The 22,081-nt window shown below is 39.2% G+C and overlaps 1 protein-coding gene across 1 annotated transcript; it reads left to right on the forward strand.

Annotated features, from left to right (window-relative positions):
• The first annotated feature begins 1,471 nt into the window (after window positions 1-1,471).
• On the forward strand, window positions 1,472-6,911 carry LOC139197031 (uncharacterized). Its single transcript, XM_070823476.1, has 2 exons — window positions 1,472-3,416; window positions 3,669-6,911. Exons 1-2 carry the CDS (start codon window positions 1,503-1,505, stop codon window positions 6,825-6,827), a joined length of 5,073 nt encoding a protein of 1,690 aa, XP_070679577.1. The 5' UTR covers window positions 1,472-1,502; the 3' UTR covers window positions 6,828-6,911.
• The last annotated feature ends 15,170 nt before the right edge of the window (window positions 6,912-22,081 follow it).

Below are 22,081 nucleotides of genomic sequence, written 5' to 3' on the forward strand. Positions count from 1 at the left end.
AAGCTTCATGCCGCAACAAGGAGGAAGGGAGATCCATTGATGCACTTGCTTTCCAAGTTGGAGCATTTTAGGTGTTTTCTTACCTTTGATTTTAATGTCTAATTTTATGTATCTTTGTATTGCAAGAATGAGGAACTAAACCCCCTTAGTTGGGGGGTGATTCGAAACCATGTACATGCTTGCAATATGATTTGATTACATTCAGTTGTTATTTCATAAGTTGCGGATTCAATTCGTTCATCTACTTGATTGATAACTTATTTGTGTATGTTGATTGAGAGTGCACGCTTAGTTTTCATGCATGAATATGATGCTAGATTATGAGGGAGTTTCACCTAATAGTTACAATCTTATAATTACAAGTAGTGAAGGTCGCTTGAAAACGATCGCGTTGAATGAATTCTTGGCACTAGTTTCATGCTCATCATAGTAACGAATGCCTCGTCAACACTTATAGTTCTCATTGTGCTTCATGATTCTTGATTGTATCTTTATTGTGCTCATCACGTAAGGAACCTTTGAGGAATGCTTTGAATTGTTGTATGCGCTTTTCCATCCAATTCATTAACTTAAGGAGAACTTGAAGGTTAATTTAAGCGTATCTAATTAACTTGGGGTGTTGAGTTTCATAATTTATTGAAAGAACAACTGAAAATCATTTTGTTTGCAAGTGTGTCATGTGTGGAGAAGAACCTCCTAACTAGCCTTTTATCCATCCTTTTCATCCAAAAACGTTTTACAACCTGTTTTGTTTTAAAGTTTCTGTTTTGTTTTCAATTTTCGTCCAAAACAAATCCCCCTTTATTTTGAAGTCTTAGATTAGTTAGAAAGTGTTTTGATTTGTGTTTCTAAGTGTTTTGATTCAAGTTTTCATCCAACTTCGTCCAAGTTCTTGTTAGGTTCTCAAAACTGCCCAGAAAGTGGTTTTTAGGCAGTTTTGAGTCATTAGGTTGCTGTTTTGAGTTTTATGTTTGTTTAAGTATTTTAAAGTATAGTTTTGCATTCTTTGAGTCTAGTTTAGTGTTTTAAATTTTGTTTTTATGTTTTTAAGTCAGTTTTCAAGTGTTTAGAAATCCCTCCTAATCCCCGGCCTAGAACGATCCCTACTTACATACTTTACTACATTTGATAAAAAGAGGGTTTAATTTTGTGTGTTAACTTATTTTACGCATCAAATTTTGGCGCCGTTGCCGGGGATTAGCAACTTTGCTAATCTCTTGGATTGTTTTCTTTCGAATTATTGTATTTTGTTTAAGTTTCTGTTTAAGTTGCTGATTTGTTTTGTTTTCTTTGTTTTTAGGTACTAGTTTATGACCCGTAGCTCACAACCTGTTCGTGAGCATATCTCCGACTTTGACGGTGATTTTGAGAGGACTTTGAGAAGGAAAAAGAAATTACAAGAGTCTAATCCTCCTAGTCCCGAGCCTGAATTAGAAGAGCAAGAAGTTGAGGTTGAAGAGAAGGCCACGGCACAAGTGGGTGGAGAAGAGCAAGGTATAGCCATGGACAACCGTACGCTCAAGGAGCTTGCCGCCTCAGGTTTGGATAATGCCGCACCATTGTGTATCCAATATCCCATGGCTGCTCAAGGTAAAACCGAAGAGTTCGAGTTAAAGTCAAGTTTGCTCCACCACATTCCAAAGTTCCATGGGCTTTCCATGGAGGATCCGAACAAACATTTGAAGGAATTTGAAGTGGTGTGCTCAAGTATGACTCCGGTTACCGTTGACGGAAGTATTTTAAAGATGAAGGCTTTTCCATTCTCTTTAATGGACAAAGCCAAGGATTGGTTATACGAGTTGGCTCCCGGTACAGTTACATCTTGGGAGAGTATGAAGAGGGCGTTTCTGGAGAAGTTTTTCCCAACTTCTCGCATCATTCTTCTTCGTAAAAAAATAAGTGGAATTCAGCAAAGCCAAGGTGAATCTTTCCCATCTTATTATGAACGATTTAAATCACTTGTTGCTTCTTGTCCACAACATCAGATGAAGGAGGAGCTACTTCTTCAATACTTTTACGAAGGTCTTTTACCACTTGAACGGCAAATGTTGGATGCTTCCGCGGGAGGAGCTCTAGTGGATAAGACACCTAGGGATGCCAAAACCCTCATTGCGAATCGAGCACTCAATGCACAACAATATGAAGGTGTTGGGCAAAGAGACACCCCACGGCCACATCATGTCAATGAGGTAAGTTCTATTTCTGAGTTACAGTCCCAAATGGCTAACCTTACGTCTATGTTATCGCAGTTGGTTGAAGGCCCCAAAACGCAAGGAACTACAATCTGTGGTGTATGCTCCATTCAAGGACACCAATCTGATCAATGCCCTCAATTAATTGAGAATGGAGGATGGGAATCGGCCAATGCTGTAGGTTATGGGAATCAAAACCAACCAAGGAATGATCCTTTCTCCAATACATACAACCCGGGATGGCGTGACCACCCCAATTTCAGATGGAGAGATGCACCACAATATGGCCAACAAAGTGGATTCCGACAACCCCCGGGTTTCTTTCCAAGGCCAATGGAACCACAACCACCTCCTCAGGCACAATCTTCCCAAACTAACCCAGGTACGTCTATGAATGATGATAAAACATATCAGTTACTAACCACCATGGCGCAGGGAATGCAGAACCAAGCAAAGGAGGTTAATGAGCTGAAGAAGCAAATGGGCCAAATGGCCGAATTTTTGGGGCAATTCCGTGAAAATGGTAAGTTACCAAGCACTACAGTGGTCAATCCAAAGGGTGGCTTCGAATCTGCAAAGGCTATCACATTACGAAGTGGAAAAGAGGTGAGAAACAAGGAAGATGAGAAGATACAACTCAAGGAAGATGAGAACACCTACCCCACGGCAAGGGTACCATCACCCATGCCGCAGCCATCTAAGACATCCCATCCGTCCACCTCAGGTAAGAATGTTCCAAATGTTGTGATTTCGAACACTAATCTGCCCAATGTTCCTTTCCCTCGCAGATTTGCACAATCGAAGAAAGAAGAAAGCGAAAAGGACATTTTGGATACCTTTCGAAAAGTCCAAGTGAACATTCCTTTACTTGATGCTATTAAGCAAGTGCCCAGGTACGCAAAGTTTTTAAAAGAATTATGCACAACTAGGAAAAGAATTTCAAACAAAGAAGTTGTGAAGGTAAGTGAAAATGTATCCGCGGTTTTGCAACGGAAGTTACCTCCAAAGTGTAAGGATCCAGGGAGCTTTACTATCCCATGTGTAATTGGAAACACTAGATTTGAAAAATGCATGTTAGATTTAGGTGCTTCTATTAATGTTATGCCATATTCCATTTATGCATCAATGAACCTTGGTGAGTTAAAACAGGATGGCGTGATAATTCAATTGGCCGATCGTTCTAACGCTTATCCCAAGGGAGTCCTTGAGGATGTTTTAGTGCAGGTCAATCATCTTATCTTTCCTGCAGATTTTTATGTCTTAGAAATGGAGGATTCAAGCCATGCTCCATCATTGCCAATCTTGCTAGGCCGACCATTCATGAAAACAGCGAGAACAAAAATAGATGTGTTTATGGGAACATTAACCATGGAGTTTGATGGAGACATTATTCGTTTTAATCTTTCTGAAACCATTAAATATCCAATGGAGGACCATTCTTGTTTCGCTATTGACATTGTTGATTCTTTGGCACAGGTACATTTGGATCGAATGAACGACGATGCACTTGAAATAGCCTTAGTGCACGGCATAGGAGCAAGAAACAAGTGTGGGGGAATCCAAGCAACCCACAGCATGGAATCTGACCATATTGCCGTGCCTCCTTGTGGTGAAGTGTTTGAAATGGTCGCGGCCCTCGAGTCATTGCCATCACATTCTGGTAAGTCTTCACTCTCAATTTTAGATTCGGTTTTGGCTAACAAGTTACTTCCATCCATTGTGCAGCCACCTACACTTGAGTTGAAGCCATTACCTAGTCACTTGAAGTATGTTTTCTTGGGAGAAGATCAAACACTACCCGTCATCATATCTAGCTCACTCACAGCCCAAGAAGAAGACAAGTTGATAAGGGTGTTAAAGGAGCACAAATCTGCCATTGGATGGACCTTGGCGGATATCAAAGGCATTAGTCCCACCACGTGCATGCATCGCATCCTTTTGGAGGAGGGAGCTAAGCCATCTCGGGAGGCTCAACGTCGCCTTAATCCACCCATGTTGGAAGTAGTAAAGAAGGAGGTTATAAAATTGCTTGACTGTGGTGTTATATACCCTATTTCTGATAGTCGTTGGGTGTCTCCCGTGCAGGTTGTTCCAAAGAAGTCCGGGATCACGGTGGTGAAGAATGAAGAACAAGAGCTTGTACCCACTCGTGTGGTGACTGGTTGGCGTGTTTGTATTGATTACAGGAAGTTAAATGCCATGACAAGGAAGGATCACTTTCCGTTGCCATTCCTGGACCAAATGTTAGAAAGGTTAGCCGGTTATAAATTTTATTGCTTTCTTGATGGATATTCCGGATATAACCAAATTGTGATAGCTCCGGAGGACCAAGAAAAGACAACGTTCACGTGCCCCTTTGGCACCTTTGCATACAGGCGCATGCCATTTGGTTTGTGCAATGCCCCTGCGACATTTCAACGATGCATGGTGAGTATCTTTTCTGATTATGTGGAGAAAATTATTGAGATATTCATGGATGATTTCAGCGTGTTTGGTAATTCATTCGATCATTGCTTGAGTAATCTGACCTTAATTTTGAAACGTTGTGTTGAAACGAATCTTGTGCTTAATTGGGAAAAATGTCACTTCATGGTTAAGCAAGGTATTGTTCTAGGACATATTATTTCTGAAGAAGGCATTGAAGTGGATAAATCTAAGGTAGACCTTGTTCGTCACTTACCCTCTCCAACTTCGGTTAGAGAGGTTCGTTCGTTTCTTGGTCACGCAGGTTTTTATAGGCGTTTCATAAAGGATTTCTCCAAGATTTCACAACCACTATGCCGATTGCTTCAAAAAGAGGTGGCTTTCGAGTTTGATGATGCATGCTCCACGGCATTCAAGCAATTAAAAGAAGCTCTTACTTCGGCTCCCATTATCACACCTCCAGATTGGAGCCTTCCATTCGAGTTGATGTGCGATGCTTCGGATTATGCGATTGGTGCTGTTTTGGGGCAACGAAAGAACAAACAACCTCATGTTATTTATTATGCCTCTAGGACATTAAATGATGCTCAATTAAATTACTCCACCACTGAAAAAGAATTACTTGCTGTGGTATTTGCATTAGATAAGTTCCGATCATACTTACTTGGTACTAAAGTTATTATTTTTACTGATCATGCAGCTCTCAAGTATTTACTCACAAAAAAAGAGGCCAAGCCTAGACTAATTCGATGGATGTTGCTTCTACAAGAGTTTGACATTGAGATTCGGGATAAGAAGGGCGTGGAGAATGTGGTGGCTGACCACCTAAGTCGAATGGTGCATAAGGAAGCATCGCCAATTTCTGAAACCTTCCCCGATGAGCAACTAATGTCTATCCAGGTAAGTGAGCCTTGGTACGCGGATTTGGTGAATTATTTGGTGACTAAACAAGTTCCTAGCACCCTAAACAAATTCCAACGTGATAAACTTAAAAAGGATGCTAGATTTTATGTTTGGGATGACCCATACTTGTGGAAATATTGTTCAGATCAGGTTATAAGAAGATGTGTGCATGAATCAGATTTTCACTCAATTTTAAGTTTTTGTCACACATATGCATGTGGGGGTCACTTTGGCACCCAAAGGACAGCTTTTAAGGTTCTTGAATGTGGTTTTTATTGGCCTACTTTGTTTAAAGATGCTAGAACCTTCTGTTTAACATGTGATCGCTGCCAAAGGACAGGTAATATTAGCCAAAAAGATCAAATGCCGCAGGTACCCATCTTTGTTGTTGAAATCTTTGATGTTTGGGGTATCGATTTTATGGGTCCTTTTCCTTCATCTTTTGGTTTCACCTACATATTACTTGCCGTTGATTATGTTTCAAAGTGGGTGGAAGCGAAAGCCACTCGAACTAACGATTCTAAAGTTGTGGCAGATTTTGTGAAAACTAATATCTTTTCTAGATTTGGGATGCCTAGGGTGCTAATCAGTGATGGAGGGTCTCATTTTTGCAACCGTACCATTGGGGCATTACTCAAGAAGTATCATGTGACGCATAAGGTTTCCACACCTTACCACCCCCAAACCAATGGCCAAGCCGAGGTATCTAATCGTGAGATCAAACAGATTTTGGAGAAGACCGTTGGGCCAAATAGAAAAGATTGGAGCTTACGGCTGGATGATGCACTATGGGCGTATCGAACGGCTTACAAGACCCCCATTGGTATGTCTCCTTTTCGACTTGTGTATGGCAAGCCTTGCCATCTTCCCGTGGAATTAGAACATAGAGCTCATTGGGCCATCAAGACCTTCAATTTGAATGTGGACCAAGCTGGAATTCATCGAAAGCTTCAATTGAGTGAACTTGATGAGATAAGGCATGAAGCTTATGAGAATGCTAGAATTTACAAAGAGAAGACCACGGCATTCCATGATAAGATGCTTCGAGGCAAGACTTTCGAAATTGGGCAGAAAGTGTTGTTGTTCAACTCCCGCCTTCGTCTATTCCCTGGTAAGTTACGTTCCAAATGGGTTGGCCCGTTTGTTGTTACTAATCTTTTTGTGCATGGTGCAGTCCAAATTAAGAGCTTGAGAACCGGGCAAGAATTCAAAGTGAATGGACATCGCTTGAAGCCATACTACGAGAACTTTGTGGAGCATGTTGTGGAGGAGATCCCACTGCATGCCGTGGGTTCCAAGGAGAAGTGAAGGTGTTCATCGTCCGGCTGGAAGACGTTAAAGCAAGCGCTTTAAGGGAGGCAACCCATTTATTCTGCTTGATTGTCAATTTTCTTACTTGTTTAATTATTTTTGGTTGTGACTTTCTATTTTGAAACATTAACAAATATGCAAAGGATTTTAACATTAAACTTCGTGGAAATGAACAGCAAACTGGGAAATAAAGAAACAAGCAGAGAAGAATGCAGACTGCACTCTGATATTCCCCGCTCAGAATTCCAAACCAGTTCAAGATCAAAGCTGTGGAAAGTCAACAAGATCAACTATCTCCAAAACCAGATTTGCGTTCTTAAACTCTACTCTGTCTGGTTTTTACTTTGCCATATTTGTCATGTTTATTTGTCGTTTGTTATTTGCTTGTTTTTGGTGTGAGTATATGCTTGAAACATTGAGGACAATGTTTGATTTAAGTGTGGGGGGGTAACTAGTGTTTTGCATAAAATTCGTAGAAAATTATCACCCATTACTTCTAGTGTTGTTCCTTATTGTTTTAAGTATTTTTTTTAAGCTGTTTTGGAGTATTTCAGTGTGTTTTGACATAAAAATCCGAAAATTCATAAAAATTTGAAAAATTGTTTTTGAAAATCCCAAAAAGAGTTGTTTTTGTGTGCTTATTTGTGTCTTAGGGTACCTTCCAACACAATGATGAGGATTCAGTTTGTAATTGCATGACTGTTAAAGAGAGTTATAAACATGGATGAAAGTTTGATTTACTCTTTATTTATGCGTGATTGTGGTTATAACTTATGAAATCACATGTAATCATAAAAGAAAAAATTAGTTTTTTTTTGTAACATGCTTGAAGGAAAGAACTCAAACTAACGCTACAACCTTGTGAGACTTGAGCCTAAATGTTTATTTGGAGAGTTAAAATCTGTGCATTATTGTTTTCTAAAGTCGTTGCATGATCTCATTATTCTTTGCTTGGTTATTACTTAGAAGGCGTTTCATCATTTAGTTCCAAATGCTAGAACTCATGCCTATTTCATTCAAAGCATGCTATTGATTTGCATAACACATATTCAAGATGAAGTTGTGTAGTTACCACCACCAAAGCCAAACTGCCATGTATCCCATATCGTTATATGTTTAAGTTAACCCCATTGAGCCTTGATAGCCTACATTCTTTGTTAAACCACATTATCCTTACCTATCCTAGTTTAGGACCATCCATACCCTTGTTCTTGAAGCATAGTGAAGTATGAGTCAAATTGAATTCCTTTTGATTAATGTATGGCAGAAAACAAGTGTGGGGGAAGTGATTCTTGTGTGTGTGTGTATGCCAAAATCATTCATAAGGCACGAGTAGAAAAGAAAGATTCGTGAAAAATAGAATGAAAAGAAGAAGAGCTGTGAAAAGAAAAGGAGTTGAAAAATATGTGAAAAAGAGTTTTAAAGTGTTGCTTGTTGAAGAAAGGGTCCAAAACATTGAATTCGGCCCTAAATATTGCTTGAATCTTCCCTTCGTGTTTAAAAGTTGATTACTGCAATCTAAGTGAATTCTAAGTTTCCATTTCATTACTTTTCTTGCTATTGCTTTAAGAACGTTTGTTATCCCTATCCTTCATTTGTTAGCCAACACCCCAAGCCCGTTACAACCTTTGACTTCAATCTTGAGTGTTATGTGTTTCAATTTGTGGAGTTTGAATTTGGTATGAGCATATGGTGTCACTGGTTCTCGCGTCTAAGTAATAACATTCCATTCATGAGATCATATCTAAACATGCTTATTAACTCCAGAAATTGCTTTCTTTATGATACATATATGTGAGCATTCGTTTTCATATCTACATCAATCTTCTCACATATAACTAGTATAGGGTGTGTAGTTGGAAAATCTGAGTGAAAATTGAGTGCATATCTTGTAAGGAATTGAGCGAATTCTCTAAGGCATGTTACTACATCAAAAACATTGTTTTAATTGATTAATTGTGAACTAGTAAGTGGTGACTATGATTAAGTATGTGCTTAAGTGTAAAGATGACTCAAATCTGTGGGGATAATGATTTTTAACATGTCATGTGCATTGGAAATCCCTGAGGCAAATGTTGGAAGGTTTAGGTTGTGTTTTATTTGTTTTGTTTCGTTTTATTTCTTTGTTTTGCTCGAGGACTAGCAAAACCTAAGTGTGGGGGAATTTGATAGGAGCATATTTATGCGACTTAATTGGCTTGTTCTTGTGCGTTTACGTTGTGTTTCTTTAGTTATTTTAGTGTTTAAAGCCATTTTCATTTGTTTGTAGGTCTTAATAACAACCTTGGCAAGAAAAGTGCATTTTGGTGCATGTTGGATCAATATTGAGCTCAAATGGATTGCATGCATGAGGATGGACGTTTTGGGCATATGTGTGTGCAAGTGTGTGTGTGTAATTGCAAGGATAAACAATGACAACTCATACACATGCAAAGAAGCCCACATGCAAAGTGAAAGACTCTAAGTACAAAGTATGCAAGAAGATGCATTTTGGAGGCCTTTGGAGCATGTTTCGGGCTTGGAATGGATAGCAAATGCATGGGCCAAAGTGGATGGACGAATTTAAGAACTAAAGAGGCCAAGAATGTGAAGAATTAGTGTCCAAAAGATAAAGAATTCAGCCCAAAAATTTGTCACTCCAAGTTGCACACTCCTTGCCATGCAAAACACATAGAATTCCCTTTGGATTCCCATGCCATGCTTGATCACTCTTGTCCCCTACATAATTTCTGATTTCATGCTTTAATTCATTTAATTATTTCACTCAATTGCTTGATACCTCTTGTTCCCTTCACCCATTAGATTTTAGACAACCTTTACATCCATTACATGCACCAATTGATGCTCCATCATTCACATTTGGAATCCAATGGCATGTGTCACACATGTTGTTGCACCTTTGACCCATTTGTTGACACATTTCACCTCCCTTTCCATCTCTATGCAATGTACACAATCATTCATGCTCCCTAGCTGCAACACCACTCCATTTTACCCTTCACACTTTGCATCATCACTTCATTTTCACCCTTGGACCATTGCACACCACACACACCAACTTGCCATGCATTTCATCCCTAGCCTAACCTGATTTTCTAAGGTTTTTGGGGCCTATAAATACATGTTTACACCCCTTGGCCAAAGAATAATCCCCCATATTCATCATTTTATCACAGAAATTCGTCCATACACACCCTAGGAAGCAAAACACCCCAAAAACACCATTCTAGTGCCTAGAAAACATAACAGCCACTCCACCTTCTTCCACCCTCTTTGCCTAGTTCTCCACCACCTTCCAACCATCAAACACTCTTCCACACTCACCCTAAACCCCTCCATATCATTCCCCATCCATTCTACACCATAAATCCACCCAAAAATCTGTCCACAAGCTTCATGCCGCAACAAGGAGGAAGGGAGATCCATTGATGCACTTGCTTTCCAAGTTGGAGCATTTTAGGTGTTTTCTTACCTTTGATTTTAATGTCTAATTTTATGTATCTTTGTATTGCAAGAATGAGGAACTAAACCCCCTTAGTTGGGGGGTGATTCGAAACCATGTACATGCTTGCAATATGATTTGATTACATTCAGTTGTTATTTCATAAGTTGCGGATTCAATTCGTTCATCTACTTGATTGATAACTTATTTGTGTATGTTGATTGAGAGTGCACGCTTAGTTTTCATGCATGAATATGATGCTAGATTATGAGGGAGTTTCACCTAATAGTTACAATCTTATAATTACAAGTAGTGAAGGTCGCTTGAAAACGATCGCGTTGAATGAATTCTTGGCACTAGTTTCATGCTCATCATAGTAACGAATGCCTCGTCAACACTTATAGTTCTCATTGTGCTTCATGATTCTTGATTGTATCTTTATTGTGCTCATCACGTAAGGAACCTTTGAGGAATGCTTTGAATTGTTGTATGCGCTTTTCCATCCAATTCATTAACTTAAGGAGAACTTGAAGGTTAATTTAAGCGTATCTAATTAACTTGGGGTGTTGAGTTTCATAATTTATTGAAAGAACAACTGAAAATCATTTTGTTTGCAAGTGTGTCATGTGTGGAGAAGAACCTCCTAACTAGCCTTTTATCCATCCTTTTCATCCAAAAACGTTTTACAACCTGTTTTGTTTTAAAGTTTCTGTTTTGTTTTCAATTTTCGTCCAAAACAAATCCCCCTTTATTTTGAAGTCTTAGATTAGTTAGAAAGTGTTTTGATTTGTGTTTCTAAGTGTTTTGATTCAAGTTTTCATCCAACTTCGTCCAAGTTCTTGTTAGGTTCTCAAAACTGCCCAGAAAGTGGTTTTTAGGCAGTTTTGAGTCATTAGGTTGCTGTTTTGAGTTTTATGTTTGTTTAAGTATTTTAAAGTATAGTTTTGCATTCTTTGAGTCTAGTTTAGTGTTTTAAATTTTGTTTTTATGTTTTTAAGTCAGTTTTCAAGTGTTTAGAAATCCCTCCTAATCCCCGGCCTAGAACGATCCCTACTTACATACTTTACTACATTTGATAAAAAGAGGGTTTAATTTTGTGTGTTAACTTATTTTACGCATCATTGTCATACAACTTAAGTTAATGGGCTTGACGTTCGAAGCCCATTGGGCCTTGAGGCCCAAAACTAACCCGAGGACTTTAACGAACTTTATTTGTTTGATTAATTAACATATTAATTAATCCTTGCCATAAATAATTAAACCATTTAATTATCCTTACTCATCTCCGTTGTTTCTTCAATCTCTACCTTACACGGTGTACGATCCATTAGGTTCCTTTTCGCGAGGCAGTGGGCGATTAGAACTCTTTCAAATCGATTGTGAATTGAAACTTACTTTCAATTCTCCCTTTAGTGATTATACACGTTTAGGGCTTCCACAAACCATGAGTGACACCTAGCAGTATGTCATGGTTACCCAAGCTAATCAGAAAAGGTGGAGAACCTATTCAGTTTAGGATTATAATGCAATACGGTCTTTCTCTAATACAATACTCTTGACCACATTGTTTGGTTTGATAGTTTAATCATGTCTACTATCCAATGTGATTCATTTACTTATATGATTACCTTGAATGTGATTTGGAACGACTTCCTAAATCTCATTCATACTCTGGCCAGAGATTCGTAATCATATCATAGAGTATTCTCCCTCAAATGGTTTGAAGGTTAGAGATCCCTTGTTGCGCATTCACTTGCCTCTATGGCCAAGTGACTTAACCCCAACTATGTCGTGGACACCCTCTGACAGAGTGACTTTGACATAGTCAAAGATCAAGGACCTAACCGCAACACAACTATAATGCCTCAGGTCAAATGACTACTTTGCATTATCCCAACCATGTTCAGTGGACTCATTCTCTATTGAGCACCTACATGCTTGTCTTGGTGTCAATCACACCAATTACTCGAGACCAGTCACTCTCTCTGAGAGAAGACATAGCACGTACTGATCTTAACGGACTGTCAATGCCCAATTGACAATCCTATGATCAGGAACGTTTAGGATATGTATATGAAAGAGAATGGTCTCATGAATCTAACTTCTTTAAATTACATTCTCCTAATTACATATTCCTTGGACTTATCGTTTAAGCATATAACATTTATATGAGACGGCTTAAAACAATAATCTTTGCCCTTGATATTAAACCAGATTAGTTTAACATGTGAAATGTCCGTAAAGTATCTGTTGGAAATGTGCCCTAAAACCAATCATATGATGATACTTTACGGACATTTAACATGTTAAACTAATCTAGTTTAATATCAAGGGCATAGATTATTGTTTTAAGCCGTCTCATATAAATGTTATATGCTTAAACGATAAGTCCAAGGAATATGTGATTGGGAGAATACGATCTAAAGAAGTTAGATTCATGAGACCATTCTTTCGCAGACACATCCTAAACGTTCCTGATCATAGGATTGCCAATTGGGCATTGACAGTCCGTTAGGATCAGTACGTGTTGTGTCTTCTCTCAGGGAGAGTGACTAGTCTCGAGTCATTGGCGTGTGTGACATCAAGACAAGTACGTAGGTGCTCAATAGAGAATGAGTTCACTGAACACGATCAACGAAGAGTTCTCATATTCATGTCACATGAGAACTCATGGTTGGGATAATGCAAAGTAGTCCTTTGACCTGAGGCATCACAGCTGTCTTGTGGTTAAGTCCTTGATCTTTGATTATGTCAAAGTCACCCCATCCGCGGGTGTCCACGGCATCATTGGGGTTAAGCTACTTAGCCATGGAGGCAAGTGAATGCGCAACAAGGGATCTCTAACCTTCAAACTGTTTGAGGGAGAATACTCTATGATATGATTAAGAATCTTTGGCCAAAGTATGAATGAGATTTAGGAAGGCGTTCCAAATCACATTCAAGGTAATCATATAAGCACACGAATCACATTGGATAGTAGACATGAATAAACTATCAAACCAAACAATGTGGTCAAGAGTATTGTATTAGAGAAAGACCGTATTGCATTTGTAATCCTAAACTGAATAGGTTCTCCACCTCTTCTGATTAGCTTGGGTAACCATGATATGCTGCTAGGTGTCACGCATGGTTTGTGGAAGCCCTAAACGTGTATAATCACTAAAGGGAGAATTGAAAGTAAGTTTCAATTGACAATCGATTTGAAAGAGTTTTAATCGCCCACTGCCTCGCTAAAAGGATCCTAATGGATCGTACACCGTGTAAGGTGGAGATTGAAGAAACAATGGAGATGAGTAAGAATAATTAAAAGGTTTAATTATTTATGGCAAGGATTAATTAATATGTTAATTAATCAAACGAATAAGAACGTTAAAGACCTCGGGATAGTTTTGGACCTTAAGGCCCAATGGGCTTCGAACGTCAATCCCATTGACTTAAGTTGTATGACAATTTAATGAATAAAGATTCACAAAGGCCCAAAAGCCCAAATCCCTAATGTGGCCGGCCATATGAGTTGAATTAGGGTTTTATGGTTCTTTAGGTCATTTATAGAAGTGACTATATAAAGAAGTTTATAGCCTAAAATTCAAAAAGGGTTCTTTTGGAGAAAATTGATGAGAACTTGTCTCTCCTTTTCTCTCTAGGAGGCCGGCCCCCTTGGAGGGTGGATCTAGCAATCCCACTACTCCAAGGTCACTCATTCCTTCTCCAATCTCTCCTTGGTGTGGAGACTTAGAGGTTCTCAATTTTGGGAACTTGGAGAAACCTTTTCATTCATCCAAATCCATAGATTTTAGATGCAAGGAATGAAGGCCCTCTCCTTGGGTGATTAGCCTTTGCTTATGCAAAGAGGAATCTACAAAGGTATAAATCTCAACTCACTTTGTTTTGAGTTGATTCTTGGTTCACCAATCTACTAGGCTTTGAATTTCATGGGTAATGTTTTGTTTTTGAATGCAAGCAAGCATGATTCCGCCTTTTAATTGTTAAATGCATGCTATAGATGTTATTCAAATGAACATGTTTTCACAAAATAATCCTTCAGTATCATCATATGATTGGTTTTAGGGCAAATTTCCAACAATCTCCCACTTGCACTAGAGCCAATCAACTTGGTCATCAATGATGATACCTCTTCTATAGTCATTTCAAAAATGGCTGAGTAGTAGGCCTAGGCAATGGATATCTATATGTTATCCATAGAAGCAACCTTGAGAATAACGATGTCACCATTATATATGATTCTTAATCATGTGGTTTAGTCTCTCATTTGAGTTCGGATCATGATGAGACCTTGATTCCCTGGCTTGAGCTATCGCCCTATTAGTGTCGTAGTGTCGGTACACTAGAGATACTTTATGGTTGGAACCGAATAGAGAGTTCATAAATGAACTTTCTCATCCAAACAACATTGTTGTAAGCTTCTTTATGGCAATATATTTTGCATGCATAATGGAACACACTAAAGTCATTACTTTTAATGTTTCCATCCAAATATCTCTTTGGTCATAATAAAGAGATATCTAATTATCTCTTCATTCATAATGAAGAAACATCCAATGATGAATTAGATTCATAGTCTAATACATTTACGCTTCCATTACGTTACTCTAATTCTTCCTCATTCTTGAGGAATCCATCCTTTATTATTTCTCAAATACTTAAGGATTTACTTGACAATTGCCATGGTTCTGATCCTGGGCTTGCATTGATATCGTCTTGTACCGATCTTGGTACAACTCATATCAACGTTTTTCATACAATATGAAATATGTAAATCATCGTTCTGCGTATGCATAAAGGATTCTATTTACGCATTATTTCTTTGGGAGTCAAAGGGTACGTTTGATAGGAGCATATTTATACAACTTAGTTAGCTTGTTTCTTGGCATTTACTTAGTTTAATTCTAGTTATTTCAGTACTTTAAGCTATTTTCGTGTGTTTGTAGGTTCAAATAACAAAGTTAGCAACAAAGTGCTATTTGGAGCATTTTTGGGCCAAAATTGGATAGTGCTTGGAGACATGAGGATGGTCGTTTTTGAATATTTGAAGGCTAGAAATCAGCATGTTTGTGTGCAAGTGTGTTGACCTACAATTACCAAACATCCATCCACTACACCCATTACATCCACTCATTACCAAACACTCACCTACTACACCCATTACATCCACTCATTACCACAACACTCACCCACTACACCCATTACATCCACTCATTACCAAACATTCACCCACTACACCCATTACATCCACTCATTACCAAACATTCATCCACTACACCCATTACATCCACTCATTACGAAACATTCACCCACTACACCCATTACATCCACTCATTACCACAACATACACCACTACCACCTTAATTAGATGGTGGTCCTCGCCCTAGCCTATAAATACATCCACCTTTTAGCATAATAAATGAGGGAGAAAAAGATCCATCAAAAGACACTACATTCATATCTCACAACTCCATACATTTACACTTTCATTCCTTGGCCGAGAGAACACAATCCACCCATCCACCCTTCACCATAACTCACCTATATCCATCCACCAGCATAATTTACCACTCATCCATCAAACCACACCTTGTGCCGCAACAAAGAGAAGAAGGAGGACCCTTGGACGTGCTTGCCATTCAAGTTGGATTGTTGGAGCGTTTTTAGGTGCTTTCATTCTTTTGTTTTCAATGTCTAAATTTATTTATCTTTGCTTTGTGAGTATGAGGAACTAAACCCCCCTTAGCTAGGGGGGAATTCGAAACCATGTTCATGCTTGCAATATGATTTGATTACCTTCAGTTGTGATTTCATAAGTTGTGAATTCAATTTGTTTAATTGCTTGATTGATAACTTATTCATGTATGTTTATTAAGAGTGCACACTTGGTTTGCATGCATGAATATGATGCTAGAGTATAAGGAAGTTTCACCTAATAGTTACAAACTTATATTCACAAGTAGTGGAGGTCGCTTATAAACGATCGCGTTAAATAAATTCTTGGCAGGAGTTTCATGCTCACCATAGTAACGAATGCCTCGTCAATACTTATAGTTTTCATAATGCTTAATGATCTTTGATTGTATCTTTATTGTGCTATTCACGTAAAGAACTTTTGAAGAATGCTTGAATTGTTGTATGCGCTTTCCCATCGAATTCAATAACTTAAGGAGAACTTGACGGTTAATTTAAACGGACTTAATTAACCTGGGGTGTTGAGTTTCATGATTGATTGAAAGAACAACTGAAATTGGTTTATGTGCAAGTATGTCATGTGTGGAGAAGAACCTCCTAAATAGCCTTCCATCCATGATAGGAGCATATTTATGCGACTTAGTTAGCTTGTTCTTATGCATTTACGTTGTGTTTTCTTAGTTATTTTAGTGTTTAAAGTCATTTTTGTGTGTTTTCAGATTCTAAGGACAAAGTATGCAAGAAGATGCATTTTTGAGGCCTTTGGAGCAGTTTCGGGTTTGGATGGATAGCAAATGCATAGAGCAAAGTGGATGGACGAAATTGAAGACTAATGAGGCTAAGAATGTGAAGAATTATTGTGCAAAGGATAAAGAACTCAGCCACAATAGGGTGTCACTCCAAAATTCACACCCCTTGTCGTGCAAACCCATTGTATTCCCTTTGGATTCCCATGCCATGCTTAATCACCCTTATCCCATACAACATTTCTGATTTCATGCCTCAATACACTCAATTATTACACTCAATTGCTGCATACCTCTTGTTCCCTTCACCCATCAGATTTCACACAACTTTCACAACCATTACATGCACCAATTGATGCTCCATCAGCCACCTTTAGGATCCTATGCCGTGTGCAACACATGTTGCTGCACCTTTGACTAATTTCTGAAACATTTCACCTCCCCTTTTCATTTCTATGCAATGTACAGAATCATTCATGCTCCCTAGCTGAAATACCACTCCATTTTACCCTCCATACTTTGCATCATTACTTCATTTTAATCCTTGGACCATTGCACACCACAAATTCACCCTTCTTGCTGTGCATTTGATCCATTGCCTAACCTGATTCTCTAGGGTTTTTGGGGCCTATATATACATGTTTACACCCCTTGGCCAAAGGATCACTCTCTCCCATATTCATCATTCATCACAGAAAATTCGTCCATACTCACCCTAGGCAGCAAAACACCCCAAAAACACCATTCTAGTGCCCAGAAAACATAAAAGCCACTCCACCTTCTTCCACCCTCTTTGTCGAGTTCTCTACATCCTCCAACCATCAAACACTCCTCCACACTCACCCTAAACCTTTCCATACCATTCCCCATCCATTCTACACCATAAAACTACCCAAAACATCTTCACAACCCAATCTGCCGCAAGCAAGGAAGGGGACAGATTCACTACGATTGTTTGGCTCTTCATTCTGAGTTGTTGAACGATTTTAGGTGTTTTCTATCTTATATTTCAATGTCTAATTCATATAATCTTTGTTTTTCTTTAAGTATGATTGGCTAATTTCGTTTTTGGCTAAGGGTGTATTCAAAACCTTGATTATATATGTGAAATGAGTTGATTACTTCCAGTTATTGTTACATAAGTCGTGAATACAATTTGCTTAACCATTTGATTTAGAACTTATTCTTGTATGTTGATTGAGAGTGCACGCTTAATTTGCATGCTTGAATTTGGTGCTAGGATATAAGTTTGTTTCGCCTAATTGTTATGAATTTATATTCACAAGTAGTGAAGGTCGCTAGTCACGATCGTGTTAAGTAGATTCCTGGCAAGAGTATCATGCTTTTCATAGTTACAAATGCCTTGTCGATGCTTATGATTTCCAAAGAACGTAATGATTCTAACTTGTGTCTTTATCATGCTGTTCATATAGAGAACTTGTTAGGAATAATTTGTTTGCGATGCATATTCATCCAATTCAATGATCCTAGGGAAATCTGAAGGTTAATTTAAGCGGACCTAATTAAGCGGACCTAATCCCCGGTTAGAACGATCCCTACTTACATCATTACTACAATTGTCACAAATAGGGTTTAATTTGTGTGTTTAGTTATTTTACGCATCAAATTTTGGCGCCGTTGCCGGGGATTGACAAAGTCGCTAATCCTTTGTCTTGAGTCTTGTTTAAATTGTTTAGTTTCTGTTTTGTTTTAATTTTGCACCGTGGGTGTGTTTTGTTTTTGTTCCGTGTATAGGAACCTTATTTCCTTACTTGTGCCGAGTCTATTAAGTTGGTTACTAACTTTGTTTGCTCTTGTGTGTAGGTACTAGTTTATGACACGCAGCTCACAACCTGTTCGTGAGCATATCTTCGACTTTGACAGTGATTTTGAGAGGACTTTGAGAAGGAAAAAGAGGTTGCAAAAGTCTAATCCTCCTAGTCCCGAACCTAAATTAGAGGAGCAAGAAGTTGAGGTTGAAGAGGAGGTACCAACCATGGCAGTAGACAATCGAACCATCAAGGAGCTTTCTGCCTCGGGTTTGGCCAATGCAGCCCCTCTTTGCATCCAATACCCTACGGCAGACCCTGAGAAGACCGCTGAATTTGAGTTGAAGTCAACTTTGCTACATCATATACCCAAATTCCATGGGTTATCAATGGAGGACCCCAATAAGCACTTAAAGGAATTCGAAGTAGTATGCTCAAGTATGACACCGGTGAACGTGGATAGCAACATATTGAAGATGAAAGCTTTTCCCTTTTCTTTGATGGAGAAGGCCAAGGATTGGTTGTATGAGTTGGCTCCCGGAACCGTCACATGATGGGAGAGTATGAAGCGAGCCTTCTTAGAAAAGTTCTTTCCGACATCACGAGTCATTCTTCTTCGCAAGAAGATTAGTGGAATTCAGCAAAGCCAAGGTGAATCTTTTCCATCTTATTATGAACGATTTAAATCACTTGTTGCTTCTTGTCCACAGCATCAGATGAAGGAGGAGCTACTTCTTCAATACTTTTACGAAGGTCTTTTACCACTTGAACGGCAAATGTTGGATGCATCCGCGGGAGGAGCTCTAGTGGACAAGACACCTAGGGATGCCAAAACTCTCATTGCTAATCGAGCACTCAATGCACAACAATATTAAGGTGTTGGGCAAAGAGACAACCCACAACCACATCATGTAAATGAGGTAAGTTCTATTTCTGAGTTACAATCCCAAATGGCTAACCTTACATCTATGTTATCGCAGTTTGTTGAAGCCCCGAAAGCGCAAGGAACTACAATCTGCAGTGTATGCTCCATTCAAGGACACCAATCTGATCAATGCCCTCAATTAATTGAGAATGGAGGGTGGGAATCTGCAAATGCTGTGGGTTATGGGAATCAAAACCAACCAAGGGGTGATCCTTTCTCCAATACATACAATCCGGGATGGCGTGACCACCCCAATTTCAGATGGAGAGATGCACCACAATATGGCCAACAAAGTGGATTCTGACAACCCCCGGGTTTCTTTCCAAGGCCAATGGCACCACAACCACCTCCTCAGGCACAATCATCCCAAACCAACCCAGGTACGTCTATGAATGACGATAAAACATATTAGTTACTAACCACCATGGCGCAAGGAATGCAGAACCAAGCAAAGGAGGTTAATGAGCTGAAGAAGCAAATGGGCCAAATGGCCGAATTTTTGGGGCAATTCCGTGAAAATGGTAAGTTACCAAGCACTACGGTGGTTAATCTAAAGGGTGGTTTCGAATCTGCAAAGGCTATCACACTACGAAGTGGAAAAGAGGTGAGAAACAAGAAAGATGAGAAGATACAACTCGAAGAAGAGGAGAACACCTACCCTACGGCAAGGGTACCATCACCCATGCCACAGCCATCTAAGACCTCCCATCCGTCCACCTCAGGTAAGATTGTCCCAAATGTTGTGATTTTGAACACTAATCTGCCCAATGTTCCTTTCCCTCGCAGATTTGCACAATCGAAGAAGGAAGAAAGCGAAAAGGACATTTTGGATACCTTTCGAAAAGTCCAAGTAAACATTCCTTTACTTGATGCTATTAAGCAAGTGCCCAGGTATGCAAAGTTTTTGAAAGAGTTATGCACAACTAGGAAAAGAATTTCAACTAAAGAAGTTGTGAAGTAAGTGAAAATGTATCCGCGGTTTTGCAACGAAAGTTACCTCCAAAGTGTAAGGATCCAGAAAGCTTTACTATCCCATGCATAATTGGAAACACTAGATTTGAACAATGCATGTTAGATCTAGGTGCTTCTATTAATGTTATGCCATATTCCATTTATGCATCAATGAATCTTGGTGAGTTAAAACAGGATGGTGTTATAATTCAATTGGCCGATCGTTCTAACGCATATCCCAAGGGAGTCCTTGAGGATGTTTTAGTGCAGGTCAATCATCTTATCTTTCCTGCAGATTTTTATGTCTTAGAAATGGAGGATTCGAGCCATGCTCCATCATTGCCAATCTTGCTAGGCCGACCATTCATGAAGACAGCGAGAACAAAGATAGACGTGTTCATAGGAACATTGACCATGGAGTTTGATGGGGACATTATTCGTTTTAATCTTTCTGAAACCATTAAATATCCAATTGAGGACCATTCTTGTTTTGCTATTGACATTGTTGATTCTTTGGCACATGTACATTTGGATCGAATGAACGACGATGCACTTGAAATAGCCTTAGTGCACGGCATAGGAGCAAGAAATGAGGGTGGGGTAATCCTTGCAACCCACGGCATGGAATCTGATCATATTGCCGTGCCCCCTTTTGGTAAAGTATTTGAAATGGTCGCGGCCCTCGCGTCGTTACCCTCACAATCTGGTAAGTCTCCACTCTCAATTTTAGATTCGGTTTTGGCTAACAAGTTACTTCCATCAATTGTGCAGCCACCTACACTAGAGTTGAAGCCATTACCTTGTCATTTGAAGTATGTTTTCTTGGGAGAAGATCAGACATTACCCGCCATCATATCTAGCTCACTCACGGCCTAAGAAGAAGACAAGTTGATAAGGGTATTAAAGGAGCACAAATCTGCCATTGGATGGACCTTGGCGGATATCAAAGGCATTAGTCCCACCACGTGCATGCATCGCATCCTTTTGGATGAGGGAGCTAAGCCATCTCGGGAGGCTCAACGTCGCCTTAATCCACCTATGTTGGAAGTAGCAAAGAAGGAGGTTATAAAATTGCTTGATTGTGGTGTTATATACCCTATTTCTGATAGTCGTTGGGTGTCTCCCATGCAGGTTGTTCCTAAGAAGTCCAGAGTCACGGTGGTGAAGAATGAAGAACAAGAGCTTGTACCCACTCGTGTGGTGACCGGTTGGCGTGTTTGTATTGATTACAGGAAGTTAAATGCCATGACAAGGAAGGATCACTTTCCGTTGCCATTCCTGGACCAAATGTTAGAAAGGTTAGCCGGTTATCAATTTTATTGCTTTCTTGATGGATATTCAGGATATAACCAAATTGTGATAGCTCCGGAGGACCAAGAAAAGACAACGTTCACGTGCCCCTTTGGCACCTTTGCATACAGGCGCATGCCATTTGGTTTGTGCAATGCCCCTGCGACATTTCAACGATGCATGGTGAGTATCTTTTCTGATTATGTGGAGAAAATTATTGAGATATTCATGGATGATTTTAGTGTGTTTGGCAATTCATTCGATCATTGCTTAAGTAATCTGACCTTAATTTTGAAACGTTGTGTTGAAACGAATCTTGTGCTTAATTGGGAAAAATGTCACTTTATGGTTAAGCAAGGTATTGTTCTAGGACATATTATTTCTGAAGAAGGCATTGAAGTGGATAAATCTAAGGTAGACCTTGTTCGTCA

The sequence above is a fragment of the Malus domestica genome, chromosome 06, assembly GCF_042453785.1.
Source record: "Malus domestica chromosome 06, GDT2T_hap1".
NCBI lineage: Eukaryota > Viridiplantae > Streptophyta > Magnoliopsida > Rosales > Rosaceae > Malus > Malus domestica.

Bases quoted from the DNA above. Each gene is read 5' to 3' on its own strand.
- LOC139197031 (XM_070823476.1), top strand. From the start codon at position 1,503: ATGGACAACCGTACGCTCAAGGAGCTTGCCGCCTCAGGTTTGGATAAT. The intron at 3,417-3,668 runs GTCAATCATCTT...TCTTTGGCACAG, and splicing joins TTGAGGATGTTTTAGTGCAG to GTACATTTGGATCGAATGAA.